This window comes from Girardinichthys multiradiatus, chromosome 9, assembly GCF_021462225.1.
Source record: "Girardinichthys multiradiatus isolate DD_20200921_A chromosome 9, DD_fGirMul_XY1, whole genome shotgun sequence".
In the NCBI taxonomy this organism is placed as follows: Eukaryota; Metazoa; Chordata; class Actinopteri; order Cyprinodontiformes; family Goodeidae; genus Girardinichthys; species Girardinichthys multiradiatus.
In genome coordinates, this window is record NC_061802.1 from 36,356,530 (window position 1) to 36,376,956 (window position 20,427).

General features: G+C 40.2%; 2 protein-coding genes across 2 annotated transcripts in view; one reads left to right on the forward strand and one right to left on the reverse strand.

Annotated features, from left to right (window-relative positions):
• Window positions 1-5,883: 5,883 nt before the first annotated feature.
• bloc1s2 (biogenesis of lysosomal organelles complex-1, subunit 2) lies at window positions 5,884-11,891 on the reverse strand. The gene is made up of 5 exons (XM_047373877.1): window positions 11,686-11,891; window positions 11,374-11,490; window positions 10,074-10,193; window positions 9,840-9,944; window positions 5,884-7,534 (listed from the first exon to the last, which is right to left on the reverse strand). The coding sequence occupies exons 1-5, from the start codon at window positions 11,849-11,851 to the stop codon at window positions 7,503-7,505; spliced, it is 540 nt and encodes a 179-aa protein (XP_047229833.1). The 5' UTR covers window positions 11,852-11,891; the 3' UTR covers window positions 5,884-7,502.
• A 1,655-nt stretch (window positions 11,892-13,546) lies between these two features.
• The window catches only part of usp24 (ubiquitin specific peptidase 24), a 49,071-nt gene continuing 42,190 nt past the window's right edge, over window positions 13,547-20,427 (forward strand). The window contains exons 1-7 of the mRNA XM_047373878.1: window positions 13,547-13,938; window positions 17,675-17,843; window positions 18,083-18,150; window positions 18,231-18,374; window positions 19,537-19,662; window positions 19,960-19,995; window positions 20,103-20,168. Of these exons, the coding sequence (XP_047229834.1) occupies window positions 13,660-13,938; window positions 17,675-17,843; window positions 18,083-18,150; window positions 18,231-18,374; window positions 19,537-19,662; window positions 19,960-19,995; window positions 20,103-20,168 (888 nt within the window). The 5' untranslated portion in view covers window positions 13,547-13,659. The remainder of the gene's footprint in view (window positions 13,939-17,674; window positions 17,844-18,082; window positions 18,151-18,230; window positions 18,375-19,536; window positions 19,663-19,959; window positions 19,996-20,102; window positions 20,169-20,427) is intronic.

The window sequence follows — 20,427 nt, forward strand, 5'->3', positions numbered from 1 at the left end:
GTCGCTGCTTTACAGGGACATTTAACTGTCATAAAGCGAGGTTATGGAGGACTGTTTATCTCATTCCAATCTGTGTGTGAAAGTAAGCGGAAGATAAAAGAATAAAAAAAACATTGCTGAGGTTGTTGACGTTGGCCAGTTATAAATGGTCTCTCTGAACAAGACAGGAAAACAAAGAACAAATGTGATTTGAATATCACTCGAGTGTCCTTGCTTGTTCTCATTCATGAATAAAAAAAAAGGAAAAACACATTTGTGCTTGCTCGTCAGTTACACAACTCTGTGGTGTGGCATCCTGCCCTGTTATTGTTAGCTGGCTCGGTCTCCACTTGAGAGTTTTGAAGAAATCAGCTCCAGTGCTTTAGTTGATGACGGGCATGTGTTTGATACTTTTCCCAGTCATATTGCTGGGAATGTTCTGACATCTATTGGGCTGAAACAAACTGATGTCAAACTGTTCAAAAATAACTAAATTAGATTCGTTCCTCTGAGTGTCTTCTGTTTAATTTTCAAAGTTGTCAAAATCTTCAGCCTGGTTCACACGGCAGGATTTTCAAATTGTCAAATAATTTTCAAAACCTGAGAGACCCCACACATTATGATAAAAAATCATAGATATAACAGGTTTGGTCCTACAGTGTGTGGTGGTGATGGGAGAGCGGTCCTGACGTCCTTCCGAGCAGACTAGATCCCTCTTAAAACACCACACAGTAGGAGAAACAACCCCCGTCTTAAAAATGTCATAGCAGTTAATGCAAACAGCATTTTATGAACCTTTAAACATTTGACATGTTTGTTTTGCAGGCTTATTTAAAAAGAAGCAGGGGATTTTTTACACAGGACATGGAGGTTGTGTACTGTCAGTGATCTTCCTGCGTGAAAGGTGTAAAAGGAAAAGCTTAACTGGTAAGAGTAACTACCTTTTGGAAAAGTAAGTCCATTTGAAAACATATGACAGGATCTGTTTTCAGCATTTGTTTCACACAGGAAGGTCATTGGTGGTAAACCTTGTGTTGACTTTGCTTTAAAGGTTCATATACAGCATTTGTCAAAAATCACTATGATGTTTTTGATATTGGAGTTGTTTGGAGATTTCAACCTGGAAAGACTCACATAAAGGAGAAATAACAAGAAGACGGTTAAAGAGTTTATTAAGGAAAGATTATTTTCTTGGCGCTCGGACCCCTGAGGATGAAATGAGTTTGAATAAACATCTTATGATTATGATCAGGAACGTCGTTCCCCTCCGGGATCCGATCCTGGTGGTGGTGTAGGCCTTGGTATGGAAGGAGTTGGGAGTCTATGGTGGAGGAGGGGTGGAGGAGGGTCGAAGCACAGCAGAAGAGCAGTGTCTTCCATGCAGAGGGTCTTTAAAAGTGATGCCCTGGGAAATGATTGGCCGAGGAGGAGTGCGGACCTGCCGTTGATTGGAGCAGCCAGTGAGGAGTGATTGGACGAGATGGGGTGGTGAGTCTTCCATGTTGAATTTTCATTTAAACTCCATGACAGAAGTCTTATTTGGTCTTAGTCCCTTTCAAAATAGCTGTTAGCTTCAGCCTCTAGGACAAACAAATATGGATTAATAATTAATGAAGACAATGGGAGGATTATTTACGGCAGGAAAGATATTAGCCTTTAAATTACCCCTTAAATATGTACAATTACAGCCACGTTTAAAATTGATTTTTTTTATTTAAAATTTTGTATTATTTCTATATTCCTGATATACAGGGAATACATTCCACAAACATCAAGCCACATAAAATGTATTGTCCCACCCTTTTCTGTGTACTGATGAGTAGACTGATAGATTTCATGTATGATGATTTAAAGGAAATCCTCACCTCTATGAAATGAAAGGAATGCATGTTCTAATGTTAAGCTGCTGTTTCTTATCTTGGTGTGTCTGTTGGCATATCTAACAACTGTTTTTACATAGATTTAAACTTGAAAATATTAAATGTGATTTGTGAAAAATCAAGTCCTATCTTACGCATTACCTATGTGTGCTTATGAAGCACCTGTTATGTACAGTGTGTTCATATTGGGATGAAGGGTGTAAAACACTATTGAATTACTAACTTCTTTTTTTTAAATAATTAAAAATTACTGCAGGACCATCTGGGGGTGAAAGTTCAATGCTCTATATACAAACCAAGAGTGCCCGCAAGTGCTCAGATAACTCTTAGTTGGTAAAAGTTAATAGAAAATAACATACTGAACAAAAACGTAAACATAACATTTTTGTTGATATTGGTTCAGATCTTTTAAATGACTGTGCGAAGTTGCTCGATATTGGCAGGAACGGGAACATGCTGTCGTATTCGCTGCACAGCATTATCTTATTGGGTCACTGCTGTCTGACTTGCTATTGTTATTTACTAAAAGCAGTGTATTGCCGTACACCCCTGAAATACAAAGCAGACATGCAATATGTGGCGAGGATATTGCAGTGTAAGTGAAAAGAATTTAGAGTGTGGCTGAAAGCATCTTATTCAAAGACTAAATGCAGTCAGAATTTATCTTCTAAAGTCACTATGGAAAAAAAAACAGCACAAAAGCTAATTCTTCAGTGATCACAATATGCGAAACCCATTTTTAATTCTAACTTCCACGCAGTCATGCTAAATCGGTTGTTAGGACGGCTTATGCAAGGGCCATTTCTTGCTTCAGCTCAATGCTAAGTCTTCCTGTCAGATTTAATTGTCAGTGCAATGGAGACTTAAAGAACACAGCAAACGTTGGTGCATTTTAGAAGTGCACATAATCAGATGTAGTTCACTTTGGACAGAGCCAGTCTAATCGTTTCCACCTGTGTGTAGCTTTTATGATAAGCTAAGCCAACCACTTGATGGCTGAATATTTCTCACAATGCCCATTTAAGCCACTCTTACACAGACATGAGGGTAACAGTACACTAACTTACATGTTTCAAAATGAAATCTTTACACATTGAGTATTGTTCTTTCACAGTTTCTAAGGGTAGCATCTGCACTTTATAGGGCAATAGATTATACGTTTAATAGAAAAAAGTATTAATAATAGTTATTCACACAGGAATTATCTTGATCTTTGCAAGTACCATCCTGTATGTGGTGCACTGAATTAAGTATCCATCTTGAGAAAAGCAACAATGAAGACACAGTGACTGGGGGTGGAAACTTAGAAACTAAAGCCAGTGTTTGCCAAAATATTTCAAGATAAGCTACAGTCTGTAATGGGATAAAGCTCTGTGAAGTTACTCTTCAAAATCCCATCCCCCCATTTCTTTTAGTTTTGACTAAAAAAAGTCTGCAAGGCAAAAAGAAAAAGATGCATGTTGAAGTTCAGTCACACTGCGATACTGAAAGTGTCATGGGGTGACCCATGCCGTCAGATAAATAACTTGCATACAACAGAGACAAAGAACCAATGACTAGAAAACTATTTTTATTAGGTTACATCTGGAATAGAATTGTGTTTCTTTGTTTATGTTTTACTCTGCTGGGAACGCAATGATTCTGATGACTCTTTAGTTTTTTGTTTCTGAAATGAAAGGTTACCATTTAGGTCTGTTTTCATCTTACCTCAGGTTTCTTTCTAGGGCAGGGCAGGAGGCCTCCAGAACCTTATATAGATGAGCTCCATATGGGATGTTCCATTGCTAATGCATTGCCTATGCTGTGCTTTGCTATGAGCTTGCAGTGTAAAACCTGGGACAGAAGCTCCCTTGTGAGAGATTGTGCAGTTTGAGCCTCCTGAGGCAAAGTGTGCCAGTGCTCCGTGGTCAGGGGACAAGTGCCATCTTGGAATTTTGTTGATATGAATTTTAGTTTGATTGCTTGATATATTTTTTTGTTGCTGTAAATGTTCTTTACCATACAAACCAGTTCCGGCACAATGCACTTCGACTGGCTGGGAAAAAAAAAAACGGCACCAACTGAAGCTTAAAGTCCGAGTCGTCCTTCCAAAGCTTGGCCAAATCCTACAGGAAGCACCAAGTGTCACAAAGGAAAACTGACAACTAAACATATCAAGGCATGGCCATACACCTAAACTGACTGAGCAAGGAGAAGCAGCCATAAGGCTCATTGTTAAAAGAAAGACATACAGGGGTTGGACAATGAAAGTGAAACACCTGGTTTTAGACCACAATAATTTATTAGTATGGTGTAGGGCCTCCTTTTGCGGCCAATACAGCGTCAATTCATCTTGGGAATAACATATACAAGTCCTGCACAGTGGTCAGAGGGATTTTAAGCCATTCTTCTTGCAGGATAGTGGCCAGGTCACTACGTGATACTGGTGGAGGAAAACGTTTCCTGACTCGCTCCTCCAAAATTCCCCAAAGTGGCTGAATAATATTTAGATCTGGTGACTGTGCAGGCCATGGGAGATGTTCAACTTCACTTTCATGTTCATCAAACCAATCTTTCACCAGTCTTGCTGTGTGTATTGGTGCATTGTCATCCTGATACACGGCACCGCCTTCAGGATACGTTTGAACCACTGGATGCACATGGTCCTCAAGAATAGTTCGGTAGTCCTTGGCAGTGACGCATCCATCTAGCACAAGTATTGAGCCAAAGGAATGCCATGATATGGCAGCCCAAACCATCACTGATCCACCCCCATGCTTCACTCTGTTCATGCAACAGTCTGGGTGGTACGCTTCTTTGGGGCTTCTCCACACCATAACTCTCCCGGATGTGGGGAAAACAGTAAAAGTGGACTCATCAGAGAACAATACATGTTTCACATTGTCCACAGCCCAAGATTTGCACTCCTTGCACCATTGAAACCAACGTTTGGCATTGGCATGAGTGACCAAGGGTTTGGCTATAGCAGCCCGGCCGTGTATATTGACCCTGTGGAGCTCCCGACGGACAGTTCTGGTGGAAACAGGAGAGTTGAGGTGCACATTTAATTCTGCCGTGATTTGGGCAGCCGTGGTTTTATGTTTTTTGGATACAATCCGGGTTAGCACCCGAACATCCCTTTCAGACAGCTTCCTCTTGCGTCCACAGTTAATCCTGTTGGATGTGGTTCATCCTTCTTGGTGGTATGCTGACATTACCCTGGATACCATGGCTCTTGATACATCACAAAGACTTGCTGTCTTGGTCACAGATGTGCCCAGCAAGACGTGCACCAACAATTTGTCCTCTTTTGAACTCTGGTATGTCACCCATAATGTTGTGGGCATTTTAATATTTTGAGCAAAACTGTGCTCTTACCCTGCTAATTGAACCTTCACACTCTGCTCTTACTGGTGCAATGTGCAATCAATGAAGTCTGGCTACCAGGCTGGTCCAATTTAGCCATGAAACCTCCCACACTAAAATGACAGGTGTTTCAGTTTCATTGTCCAACCCCTGTAAGTCCCATGTATTGGGACACAGTAAACACATGGAAGGTGTTCTGGTCAGATCAAGCTTTCTAGCCTGCATGCAAAATGCTATGTGTGGTTAACAACTAACACTGCAAATCACCCTGAATGTACAATCCCCAAGATGAAACTGCATCATGGTGTGTGGATTCCTTTCTTCTGTAGGGGACAAAGAAACTGGTCAAAGTTGAAGAGACATGGAGCTTAATACAGGGCAATCCTGGTCCAAAACCAGGTCGACACTAAACATACAACAAAACCATAGCTAGAATGGTTTAGATCAAAGCTTTTGCAGGGTTTAGAATGGCTTAATCAAAGTTCATGCCCAAATCTACTTGTAAATCTATGGTAAGACTTAAAAATTGTGATTCACTGATGTTTTCCTTCCAGTCTGAGTAAGCCTGAGGTATTTTGCAATGAAGAATAGGCAAAGATTTCAGTCTCCAGTTGTAACTGGAACAAAGGGTGGTTTAACAAAGTATTCACTTGTGGGGACTGAACAAAAATGCAGACTAGACCTTTCAGATTTTTATTTGTAAAAAAACAAATGCACTACTTGTGTTGGTCAATTACCTAAAATCTTAATAAAATATATGTTTGTAGTTGTGACAACATGGGGGTCAGTACTTTTGCAAGGCAGTGTAAACTCCTTTGCTGAGTCTTTCCTCTATAGGTGGAATCTGCCTTTAAGTGAACTATAAAACTACACAAATTCCTTTCACCCTCCCAATCTTCAAGCCAATTATTTAGCACAGAACATGCAAAACCCACACAAACTCAACATGAGAGGCTTGGCTTTGATTAATACGTTACCTTCTCTACTTTGCTTAACTGCCTCTTGGCACACACATATAGCCTCCAGAAAACAACCCAAAGCCCATTTCCCAACACTAAGTCCAGAGCGGATTGGAGAGGATTGACGTGTACACCCTAGGGACGTGGGGAAGGGGAAAAAAAGCAGGGAAAGGGAGAAATGGAAGGATCACGGAGCAATAGTAAATAATGTTACAGTATGAATAATGAGCTCCCTCTGTGGCAGGATCTCAGCTGAACTAATAACAGAGACCTGTTTTAGATTAGGCCCGTCCACACAAATACAAATTTTTTTGTGCATGGAGCAATGCAAAGAGACCGGCATAAATTCAGAAGATCCAGCGTGTTTAGATAATCGGTTACCCCCTGGCAAACGGACCTCAGTGTTCTGCTGTGGGCCAGCTGACATAAAGACAAAAACAAAGGGAGCATAGGGCAACACACACAAACATTTTTCAGACAGAATCCATCCTTTCCTTTGAATTTTCTGCCATCCATTTCCCTCTGTTGGTCTTACTCGTCCTTTCTGTGAAAAATCTGTAACTCAACACCTTATTTAACAGCACTTCACTCTCCACAGCAACAGAATACAAGTTTGATATCCAAAAACCTTAAAGGACCAATCAAGGTGCAATACTGCCATCTGCTGTGAATACTGTGATTAAGTTTAATTCAAAAGGAAATTTGGTTTTAGTGTGTTTTTAGAGGAAAATAACCTGTTTAATTAAAAAAGAATCTCCTATGAGCTACCAATTTAAATGAACTCTGGAGTTTACCTTTAAACTCAACATTACAACAAAGTCTCAGGTTTAAGCTGTTTGCCATTCAGTTCACACTACCTAAAAAAAGTGTACATTTACTGCCAAGTAAACTCAGATCAATGCCTGAGATGTTGTGAAAGAAATGCCTGAAAGAGGTCTCGGACATGATTAAAACGTTTTGAACATGCTTCATCAAATAAATTAACTACATCTGTATAATTCACTTCACGACTAGATAGGAACATCTTCCTCATATTACTTAGGAGAGGCTAATAACTGGACAGACAAACGTGGGTAAAGACTGCACATCTTGGCTGCCTGAACAGAAATCAGTGATACTGGAGTCAAATTTAAAGCAAACAGTGGTGTGCATGTGCATAAAGCTGCTTCCTCCATGATACAATTTAGGTTCCAAAGTCTTTCTGAGTGTTTGTTGCTTCAGGTTCAGTTCGCATCATCCCCCTGCAGCTCTTGAGTTTACTGGTAAGGAGAGTGGAGGACAGGGAAGGGCAGAAAAAAAGGTGAAAAGGCCGAAACCTCCAGTCTGCCACCTCTTTTCCTCATCGCTTCTCCAGTTTCTTGAATCTGGCTTCTAGAAAGAGAAAAACCAAACAGGATTGTTCCTTCCACAGACAAAAGGTGTCCGGTCTCTATATTAATAATAATAATAATACAGACGATTAAATAAATTCACAGACACCCATTCATACTGAATGCAAAGACTGGTTTCTAACAAAACAAAGGGAATTGTAGTAGTCCAAAGTTAGGTCATTAAAATTTAAAAACTGTTGTCTTTGGCGATGAGCCGTTAGTGAAGGAAGCTTACACTGACCACATTGTTTATTTGTTTGTCAAGTTTGAAATTTTAAATCAAGGAGCACACCAAGATTTCTCACAGTAGGGGTACAGCTGAAAGAAGAATCAAGGCTGGCTACTCTACTGCTCCTGAACACAATACATTCAGCTTTGTCCTTAATGATATGTAAAACATTTTGAGCCAGCCACTGCTAAATATTTGAGATACAGACAAACAAAGAGGTAGTAGTAGCTTCATCACTGTTAAAATTTACTGGCAGATATATTTGTATGTCATCTGCATAGCGGTGAAAGGACAGGTTGTGTTTGAATGATGATCCCACTGGGAGAATGTAAAGACAGAAAAGAAAGGTGGCCAAGGATAGAGCCTTGTGGGACACCACAAGAAAGAGGGGCAGTAGAAGAAGACAGGTCACCGATAAATTCAGAGAAAGATCTGCTTGAAGTATGAGGCAAACTATTTTAGTGCCATGCTTCGATTGCAAACATTGTGACTTAGATGTGACAGAAGGACTGAATGGCCGTGAAGTCAAGCAACACTGGGACAATTGGACATTCAGCATCCACAGAGTTTTACAAGTGCAGTCTCAGTGCTGTGACAAGATCTAAAACCAGACTGAAACTTTTCAAAAATAAAATTAGCTTCTAAAAAGGACTGCAGTTGATAAAAGACCACTTTCTTCTAAGATTTTAGAAAGAAAGGGCAGGTGAGATACAGGTCTAATGTGAAAGTACAGAGGGGTCCAAAATAAATTTTTTGAGTAGAAGGTCTGACCACTGCATGTTTAAAAGCAGCAGGGACGACTCCTAAAGAAAGACACCGTGTTAATAACAAAGAGAAGAGTTGGCCCAACTGTATTAAAGACTGATTTAAGCAGTCTGGTATGACCAAACGGGAGTTAGTAGGTTTTTAAAGATCCCACAATTTTGCAAGGATCTGCTAATAAAAGCAGCTCAAACTGCAGATTGAGCTGGGCCGATCATCAGGTCATAATTACTGCATTCATTGTTGTTCTACTGGCTGGCCTTGCAGAGAGCACTTTACCTAAAAAAAAAAAGTTTATATTTTCAGAAGCAACTGTCGTGACATCAGTCATAGCTGCAGTGCATGGATTTAAGGCAGAGCTAATTGTATTTAATAAAACCCTGGGAGGGCTGCTGTTATTGGCAATAATATTAACGAGGTGCTGAGATTTTGCCTCTTATAGTTATCTGATAATCCTTCAGGCAGTTTCTCAATATTTCCAGGGACACGGGTATTTAATCTTTCTTCCGTTTGCGTTCAGCTTTCCTGCAACGTTGTCTGTAGATGCGTTTAATCACATTCAGCCCCAGCTCCGTTGCAGGTTTACAGGATTGATACCTGAGAAGGGCAATACCGTTCAAGACCCTTGAGAAGGTCAGGTGGAAGGATGAAAGAATAAAATCAGAGGAGAAAACTGAAGAGAAACCTGAATCATGAAAACCAGCTGATAATTCATCAGCAGTGGACAACAACGTTTAGAAGATAGATAGACGTTTTCTCTGAGATCTTTTGTTTCCTTTGTTAATCACTGATGGTAAAAAACTGTCTCGTTGCCGAATGAATCGTGAGTGATGCAGTGCAATCAGAAAATAGGTAGTTATATATTTGTTTGTTTGTTTTTGATATATAGCCGTTATTTTCCAACAGTGAAAACATAACTTTTGCAGAAATCTCTCATATGCTTATTTCCCTACTTTGACAAACAGAGAAATGTATCACAGAAATTCAAAATGGAGTCTGGGCTTTTTGTGTTTTATTGTGTTACGTTTGAATGCTTGGTCACCCGGAGGAGGTCCTCTACATATTAGCCATCCACAAATGCATCGCAAAAAATGTTAATATCCTCAAAACGTTTGTCAGTAGTTTCAAAAAGTGAAATTCATATTATCTAGATTCATTAAACACTGTGAAATATTTCAAGTATTTCTTGTAATGTTGATGATTATGGCTTACAGATAATGATTTTTAAAATGTAAAAATCCATGATTTCTGAGCAATAATTACATTTTAGTAGACATATATAATGCCTCTCTACTTCCATGTATGGATGTCTCACCCAGTTTCTTGGAGTATGCGTCCAGTTTGTATGCAGCTTGTTCGAGGGCTGACACTTGCTCCTCAATCTTATTAATCTGGTCCAGGTATGGCTGTAGGCTCGCATCTGAAGCAAACATGCAAACAACCAATAGCTCTTCAATTCAGAATAATTTCACCAAGACATCAGAAATGCAGAAAACATATAAAGTGTTTCATGAAAGTTTTTTTCTTTGTTTTATACTAAATGTCTTACACTTATTGTTGAGATCCTGCAGATTCCGGCTTATGTTGACACTAATGTCCTTCATTTCCATGTATTTCAGACTTGTGAGCTTGTTCATGTTCTCTAACAGCAGGTAATCTTCGCAAGTTGCTGCGAAGAAAGGAACATTTCCAGACTATTTATAGGAGAAAAGAAACAACTGTAAAGAAAGGCAAGTATGAAGTTAGAAAGAGATAAAAAAATAAACCAGTTTATGCAGAGACACACCAGTAAATGAATAAGCTATGTAAGTTACAAGAGCAACTTCACTAAGATTTTCAAGTCAATTTTTTCTTTGTCTTATTAGGTGCAATGCACCTTAGACCAAATGAACAGGAAATTTAATATGGATTTTAAACGGAGTTTCTCGGGTGATCTTAGGCAAACAAATAAATGTGATAAAGTTTTTTGTGAGCTCAAGCATTTTCTTAACTGAAATATATGTCAAGTTTGTGCTTCAAGGGAAGTGAAAGTCCATCCAGCTAGTCAAATATATGATTTGCATTTAGTGCATTGATGCACGTGATTTAAAATATAACCTTCAACATGTTGCATCCAAGCAGACCCTAGCAATTGCAGCATTGCACACACTGATACTAAGATAATGAGAAAATGATTGCAATTCGATATATTGTGACTGTACTCAATGCTGTACTTATGAGTTTTGGAAAAACGACCAGCATAAATGAAGTCACTGCTGTCCCACAGTTTCTCTAATTATAGATGACTGTCTTCACTGTGCCATGTTATAAAAAGGTGCTCAAATTAGCGTTTTGGAATTGGCTTTGGGTCTGGAGGTTATATCTTCATGCCAGGAGCAGAACAGATTAATTATAGACTCAATGCAACTGAATCAAACGTTTTTCAGCAAAGTGTTGTCAAGATTTATGAGACCAGGCTTTTGCAATTGTTTTTTCTGTACTGTTTCCTCTAAGAGATATGTTTGTGTTTCAGCTGATTTTAACAGGATATATGTCACAATAATTGTGCAAAACTAGATTTATCATGGTCTCATTTTTCACATCACCAAAACCTGCCATTTCAACAGGGATGTGCAGACTTTTGAGATCTGCTTTAGATGTGCTGCATCATTTTTCGGTACCACTGACAATAAAAACGTCTGAGTAAAGTTTTGGAATATTACCGAAAATGTTTCAAGTAGTGTCTAAGCAATGGTTAAACAGAATCGGGCTCAGTGTTGTCAAATACATTTTAGACGTGCTTAAAATTAAATTGAAGTACACAATAACAGCTTGAGGAAAAGCCTGCAACAAAAGGCTGGCATAAACACCTGTTAGCTCTCCTTGCAGGAAAATTGCCATCTTCTCAAACATATCTGAACACAGCTCGTCGATATCAGGCTCTGCGGGCTCCACAGCTTCCTCTGCAGTCTCCACACCCCCATCACCTGGTCAAACAAAATAAAATTGGGGCAACATTAAGTTATTCCTCATGAGGATCTGCAACGCAATAAACCATCAGTCTATTGTAGTAATAATCCACATAGGAATTTTACACAATGCATAAAAGCAAAAACATTGTGTTTACTGTGTGCCGTATTGCCATTTGGATGCTAAGGAAATGCACAGAAAACACCACCTACTGTTTGTCCCAGGTTTCTTTGGAGCACTCGACGGGGTTTCCGGCGGATCGTCCGAGCGTTCAGCCTGAGGTACGCCGCTAGCAGCTGTGACTAACCCCGCTGAAACGGCTGTTGGTTCCCTGGAAATACTATCCATAGCTGCGGCTTCATCCCCGGTTGCAGCCATTTTGTTCCTGTTTTGGTGGTCCACTGTCACGTGAGCTGGAAGTTCACGTGATGCTCTCGCGTCACCATGGCCGACGCCCCCAGACCGCGCCCACTCACTCGCAATGCCACGCCCTTTTTAAAAAAATGTAAAATCACTGCCCTGTTATTGCATTAAAAGGGATTTCTGTAGACGTTTTGTATGGTTTTAAAACTTTAATACACGTTTGAATCGGATGCACAAGTATGACCAAACATAAAAGGGACAAATTCTCCGGGTTTCACAACCTTTTCTCTTTTTTGTGTCAAGGGTATTGGTTAAAAATTATTTAGTGTAAACAAAATTAAAAACAAACGAAATGGATAAAAAAAAAATACCCTAAATGTAAAAAATAATGTCACTTGTGCGATACCCCTCAGCTTTCTGGAGTTTGCTCAAAGAAAATTAATGTCTTGTCCTGTCGCTAAAATTAAATTATTGATATGGCAAATTTAGGTTGTAGCTACATTATTTTTAATTCATTTAAGGAATTTGCTTCTGATTGAGCATGAGTGGGGTCTCTCTAAAGATAATAAAACAAAAAAGGAGTATTTGTTTTGAAAAAAAGAATTATCTGGTTTTACTGACATTTTATTAAATAATGGCATATCGAAAATAATTTATATCACTCAATAATAAGACACTTTCTGTCGGCATTACAAAACTCAAACCCTTCTTATCATTTCTGAAAGGCTTTTGTTTCCAGGCTTTGTCAGATTTTTCTTTGGTGATAAACACCGGTTCTCTGGGGTTGGAAGCCATCCCTGCCATCACCCTAATCTTTAGCTCGCTCCACAGATCCTCTAGCAGATTCAAGTCGGGTCTCTGGCTGAGCCGCTCAAAAACGTAAATATTACTTCCAGTCACAAGAAAAATGTTGGGTGAACTAAAACATATATTAAAACATAGATGTAAATCCTTCAGGGGTATGAATAATTTTGTGTTTAACCGTGTTCTTCTTCTTCTACCTCGGGTGTCATCAGACAAGTTTTACCCCACATGGCAGCCTGTTCTCTCATATTTTGATTTAAAAAAAAATTGCAACTTCACGTATAACCTAATTGTCATTTATCATATTTTATGCAGCTGTACTTCTCCCCCATTGTGTTTTACTCTGTTACTGTTTTATGCATGTATTGCATTGTGCAGTTTTATAAGATATTGTAATGTAAATTTTTTTATAAAGCTGCTATTTGCTTTATATTTGTTAAAATTCTTGTTCTTCTTCTTATTATTATTACTATTAGTGGTAGTGATAATATCATGGTATTTTTTTCTTGCTATTATTATTTTTGATTTTCCAGCCAATATGCAAACTGTATTACCATGCAATATTAATAGTAATATTAATAATATTAATGATAGTAATAATAATAATTATTATTATTTTTATAAAGGTGCTGCCGGCTGTCATGTTCTGTTTGACCCTTACCTTTTTTTAACGTTAATGCTGTCGTTTGCTAAAGTAATAGTTGACGTATCAAGGATTGATTATTAATTCCGTCTCCTGCTGTTGTAAATAATCTTCCAAAGCCGCACTGCTACCAGTTAAAACGTTAAAACGACTGGATCCTCTAGTTTTGTCAGTGTGCGCGCTCCCGCGGCCAGCCTGCAATCCTCGGAGTGGCAGAATTCACCAAACCACCTGTGTCGGCGCTGTTCTGGGAGAAGCAAATCGTGACAGGCAGGCTAGCTGCGGCGGCGGACTGTAAACATGGCGGCGTGCACAGCTACAGGGCTGTGCCGAGCACCGCTGTACTGTTAGTGTGAGAAGCGGAGACACCCCAAAAATGGAGACCGAAGAGGAGCAGCATATAACCACGCTCCTCTGCATGGGTTTCCCGGATCCTGACGTGATACGAAAAGCGCTCCGGCTGGCGAAGAATGACATCAACGAGGCAGTGGCGCTTCTTACGAATGAAAGCCCCGGACTCGGGTATGGATACGAGCCGATGGAGAGCGGGCCTTCGCCCGGCTTGGGCTCGAGTGGAGACGGGGAGAGCAGCGGGCGGACTGGGACTAGTGGGTTCGATCCCCCTCCAGCGTACCACGATGTCGTGGATGGCGAGGTGAGAGCAACATGAATCTGTTCGTGCAGCAAGTGAGGAAATATGGTCGGTTGTAAGTTGCAGCAGAAGGTAGGCTCGCCCATTTAACTAGCCAAACTTAGCAGCTTCAGGGCTACATGCAGCAACCCCAACGTGAGCTGTCAGAGAGAAAATGCTCCTCCAGACCCACTGAGACCGCGCTGTGAACATTTCACACTGATATAAAAGGTGCTCTTGAATAGTAAGTTTAGGCACTTTATTGCTAAAGCTTAATAACAAATTTAAATGTACAAGCTAGCCTAGCTAGCTTGTAGCTTTGTTCTAGCCAACTTGGAGAGTGAAACCCGCCAGTAATTTGGTGCTGCAGTGGAAGCATCACTTTCGCAGATGTTTGAAGGAAACTCTAGCTTTGAGTGTTTACTTGGTTGTCACCTAGACTCTTGAAACTATTTGCTGGGTATTCTGTCTTTAACCTACAGCCAGACAGCTCAACCACTGTGGAGATTTTACTCCTTTCTGACTTGACCTGGAAGCAGTTTCGCAATATCTCTATTGCAAAGTGGCCATTTTGATAATAGTTGTGTATAGATCCCTCTGCTGTCATCTTGGTATCAATTATTGTGTTACTAAGTGACCACTCTTGTAGAAACAGTCATTGGTTGCCGGTGTATTACTTGCGTACAGGTCCTAACTTCATCCAGCCTGCTGTGGAAACTATAAAATGCTCCAGCCTCTCATAGAGTGTCTGCCAACATAACACAGTAGGACTCCTTTGACTGACCCCTAGAGCAATGCATAGCTGTTTCCTCTGCTGCCTGACCTCTGACCTGTTACTCTGTCAAAAAACGTGTTAGCGTCAGTGAAATCAATACTTTCTTTCAAAGTCAGTAGTTTTTTGATTTCATAAATATATTTCATATAGATATTAAATCATTACTTATGGGCCGCAAAGAGATTCTTACCGTTTTAAACCTAATCAATACCACGATATTAAAGTATTGGAACAAAAATTTTAAACCAAAATATCTATTTTCCATATGAATTACAACTTAAATGCACCGATATCTGGCTGATATGACTTGTTTGGGTTTCTTTTTTAGGTCTGAGCTGCCGATTCTAATTTAGTCCCACTAACTTTATTTTTCCACCTAAGAACCCATTAGGCATGAAAAACAAAATAAATGTGCTGCAGGTTGTCTGATAGAGGTTGAGAGATGAAATTACAAGATTATCCCCATTTGTACATTAAATAGGACCCTAACCTTAATCTGATTTTTATTTAACTTAAAAAAGTAAAAAAGTATGCTATTAGTTCATGTGTTTAATTGATAAAACATAACAGGAGTTCTTAATTTAATACATTTAATAACAAGGGGAGAAAGGTCAAGATTCCTTTTAGTATGTGACCTGCCGCCCATCAATCTGAGCTGATCAGTATAAATTAGAACGATTCCAATCACCCAGTTGATTGGTGCATCTGTACTTATGACACTTATGTTATTTCTAACATGTATTTATTGAAGCTTTCATTCTGAAGCCATGACCTAAGCACAAATGTAGAATAAACACCTGCTGAATTAAGTGATAGTTTAGCCCTTCCACTCTCTATAATGTGATGTGTGACGTTCAGGAAGCTGATGTTAGCCGGTTAATTAGTTGGCCTGTCTACTCGATTAGCCATCCTGCACTCTCTTTGTGTTTGATTTGCTGTATTTCAGCTTACGTTTTTATCCAACTTATGGATCATTTTGATTTTTTTGTTACTCAGATATAAATGCACGTGTATTCAAAAATCCTTAAAAAAAACCAAAAACATAGACACTCTTACATCAGGGTTTTAAACTAGTCCAATGGTTCCCAAACTAAGTCTGATTTAGTTAACATGATTTTACAAACATGATGGATTTCACTGATTACAAAGTGTGCTTTAGAGAATCTGTTTTAGGATGAACCAGTCCAGATTTAACAAGTCTAAGTGTCAAAGGTTTAAATCCATGCTGATCCAGATGCTTAACAAAAACAGTGAAATTGCCCTTTAGCAAACTGGCAAATACATTTGAATGATATAAAAGCTGCTAGAAGAACTTAGAAATTTGAGTCTGGAAAAATATGGAATTTAATCATTCATATAACAATTTAAAGCACACCAGTATAATGCATGAACTATTAGGTACATAAAGTACCAAGGACTGTGTGACTTCCTCTACATTTTCGATAGCAGGGGTTCGGTCAACAAAACACCTTTTGAGCATAACCATCTGAAAGAAAACTGGGAACTTATCTGAAATCACGTTAGTGTGAGATTTGAAGATAGGAAATTTTCTTCACATACAGTAGCACAAAGGATGAGCATGCCTATTTCCCCATCTCACATTTGCTGTGTTTGTGTAAAAGGCCTGTGGTTGGTCTGTGGTCTCATGTAATGCTCCTAAATATAGTCCCTGCTGCACACAAACACATTGCAGCTTTTGCCCAGGGTTCCCATGGGGGCTGTAGGTGCACAGTAACAGTGTAAGGCAGAGTTACCTGGTAGTCCAGCACGACCACGCTCACATACACATTTTACCTTCCACACCTGCCTGTCCCCTCACGCCTTCAGGTATTAAAACACTTAGAACTTTCCAGCTCAGGGATTTCTGCTTTTTGGATTCAAATGTGATCAAAACATTGGGCATTTCTTTTATGAAAGAGGTATAATTTGATGTTCCTGCTTAGAAGTTACATATTATCTTTGTTATATGTCTGTTGTGGGGTTTTTTAACCACACATCTCTATTATCCATGTCTTCCTGCTATTTTCCACCTCTAATCCATCTGCTTGTCATATATCTAATTTTCCTTGAAAGGGAAGAGATGAAATGTGATGCATCTCCAATTGCTTCCTCCTCCCTTCTGCTTTCTGCACTTTGCCTCCTCCCATTAGACTTATCGGCCTATCACTTTACTACCACACATTTAACAGCATTTAATGCATGCAGGAATACTGAACATCAAGCATGGGCCAGTAAGAGCAAATCTATCCTGGGTTTTACAAAAAATGTACAATGAAAATTATGTGATTACTTTTTTTAAATGGAAAAGCAAGAATTAGTTCTTGCTGCTAAATTAATATAAGATTTTTGTTTTTCAGTAAAATGACGTTTTCAATTAGATTTATCGGTGTTTTGATGTTGTTTCTTCGACTTGAGCAAAAACATGGAATGCACCCTCCAAAGTCAGTAGTGGTTTTCAAGTGCTTATTATGCAGACGTTATTTAACATTCTGCTCTTTATAAAGTAACAATATTGGCAACAGGTAAATGTCAATAATCAGCATGTTTTTTCTTTTCAGTTCAGGCTGATTTCCCTGTTCTGGTTGTGTTGATTTCTCCTTCATTTCCTCAGTTGTGGCAGATGAACATGTTTTATGTCATGTCATGAGGTGGGGTGTTTATTATATGCTCTAACGTCCCGCTTCACACACCACAATGGTCTGGACCTAATTTCTCAAGATCCAATTTAAATGCTTGAACGTGGAGCAGAGATGAAGAGCAGACGGCACAGAAGAGGACACAGTTCCCCTGCTAATTCTGACTTTTAAAGAAGGAGAACCAGAATCAAACGCCTCCTGCCGGTCGTTATCATTGCGAGAAGCGATTTGTATGACCCTCGTATCACACAGAGGGCGATGATAGAGTCATAAAACAACAGGACGAGCTCTGGGGAATGAAGTCACCTTCTGCAGGTGGTAATAAATTTGTCTCGTCTGTCTGTTACAGCGAAGCAACGATGAGAACGGGAACTGCTCGGGAGGCAGCATGGAGTTCCCCACCACCAACCTGTACGAGCTGGAGAGCCGAGTCTTTACCGACCACTGGTCCATACCTTACAAGAGAGAGGAGTCCCTGGGCAAGTGCCTCATCGCCTCCTCCTGCCTTGCACGGCATGGTAAGATCGTGGTGCTAATTACATATTTTTTTATGTTCCTAAGCAAAATCTGCGTCATCCGGTGGGTGAATGTTTCGCTGGACCACTGGGTGATATATATATATTTTTTCCACATGTTGTGTTTGTGGACACTTAGTCACATGGCTAATTGTGTATCTGAGCTGTGACAGCCAAATACCTTCTTCCAAGTTCAGATTTAGAATGAGTACGTGAATCCAACATCTCCCTCCCTCTGTCAGGTCTCGCGGACGCCGATGAGAACTGCAAGCGGTTTATGGAGCGGTGCATGCCGGAGGCCTTTAAAAAGGTGAGAGGTAAAGAAATGAACGACTGCTGGATTGATTGGCACTCATTAACCGAGTCTGTCCGTACTTTCTGTCCCACCAGCTGTTGACCAGCAGTGCCGTACACAAGTGGGGCACAGAGATCCACGAGGGGATCTACAACATGCTCATGTTGCTGGTGGAGCTGGTTGCAGAGAGGGTCAAGCAGGACCCTGTACCCGTAAACCTCATGGGAGTCCTGACCATGGTGTGCTGGCTCTCTTTGTCAGGAAGCATGCTCTTTAATTTTACAGTGAAATGCAGCAGTGCTTTGCAAAAGTATTCACACCCCCTCACCTTACTACAGTTGAACCACCACACCTCATTGTGTTTCACTGGGATTTCATGTTATGGCCCAACACAAAGTGGAGGGAAAACGATGAATTGTTTAAGAAATAATTTTCAAACAAAAATCTGAAGAATGTTGCTTGCGTTTGTATTCAGCCTCCTGTGACCCCTAAATAAAATCCTGTGCACTCCACTGCCGGCAGAATTAGTAAATGGACTCCACCTGTGTGTAATTTAATCACAGCATAATTCCAGCTGTTCTGTGAAGACATCAGAGGTCATTAGAGAGAACATTAGTGAACAAACGGCATCATGAGGTCCAGGGAACAAAGCAGGCAGCTCAGGGAGAAAGCTGTTTAGCGGTTCATACCAGGGTCAGGTTATAAAACAATATCTCAAGCTTTGAAAATGTCTTGTAGGTCTGTGAAGTGCATCACTCACAAATGGGAAGAGTATGGCACAAACCTACAAAAAGACTTGGCAGGCTGGGAACGGAGAGCATCAGTCAGCGAAGCAGAGGCTGCTAGCTCAGAAGAAACTGCACAAACACCGCTCAAGTAGAGGACGATGTTGACAGGAGAACTTTTAACAAAGCACTCTGGAAATCTGGCCTTTGTGGAGTAGGAAGTAAGACACTGTTGAAAGGAATCAGTAAGAAGTCTTGTTTGCATGTGTTGGACTCAGGAACATGATCTGATCAGATGAGACCGACATCGAACCTTTTGGCCTACATGCACACGCTGTGTGTGGCAGAAAACATGCATGGCACATCAGCCTGAACAAACTGTCCCGAGTGAAACGTGGTGGTGGCAGCATTATGCTGTGAAGTTGCTTTTCTTCAGTCGTAACAGGGAAACTGGTCATATTGAATGGGGAGGTTGATGGAGCTAAATACATGGTAAGAAAGTTTAGATCAAAGCGTAAAGTTTGTGGATGTAGCGTAAAAAAAATCTGAAGAATGTCAGGCATGTTATACTTCTGCAAAGCACTGTACTTCAGTGATTTATCAAAGGTACTACTTTAAATTTACTGTAAATACAAAGGTCATCTAACCGTGTCATGTCTGTTTTTGTTGTGGTCAGGCCCTTAACCCTGACAATGAGTACCACTTTAAGAACCGAATGAAGTCATGTCAGAGGAACTGGGCTGAGGTTTTCGGAGACGAGGCCAACATATTTGCAGTCTCTCCCAGCAACACCTACCAGAAAGTAAGGGACAATCTTCTAGTCTGTTCTCACCGCTTACTGTAACGTGTGACCGCAGTCTTTCTCTGTGTGCCGGTTTATCCAGAAGCACTTGCAAGTATGTGAAGCTGGCCCAGTATTTAAACACCCATTTCCTTATTAAACTCTGTTTATGGTTCACAATGAATTTCACAGACAGGCAAACAAGTTTTTCATCCTCGGCATTGTGTAACAGAGCACATAATCTCATGAAAACACACGACAGCAATTGGCAAACTTCATCTGTCGTTGCATGAAAACATGATTTGCTTTCTCTTTCAGGAGCCTCATGGTTGGCTGGTCGATTTAGTGAATCGGGTGAGTAATAAGTCGTCCACGTGTTTCATTTATGTATAAATGTATGCAATAGTTTTGCTTCATATCCATGTTTTTTTGTTTTTTTCCCCCCTCTTTTTGTGATGAAGTTTGGAGAGTTGGGGGGATTCGCTGCCATCCAGGCTAAGCTCAGCTCAGAGGAGATTGAGATTGCTGTAAGAAGATCCCTTCCTTTGACTTCTTTCCATACTGTAGTAACTGAAATAGCAGTTGTCCATGTCACGCACGGAGAGTCGCTGTTGACAGACTTTGATAGAGTCTCTCCCAGTGAAAGGTTAACATGACTCTCAGCTGCGGGGTGCTGAATGTGCCTCTTATCCCTCCCTCCCAGTAACGCTCACTTACACACCAACACACTCTGACATCCTCCTGCTGTGTGATGCATGAAATGCTCTGTTGTTTCACATGTTCTGA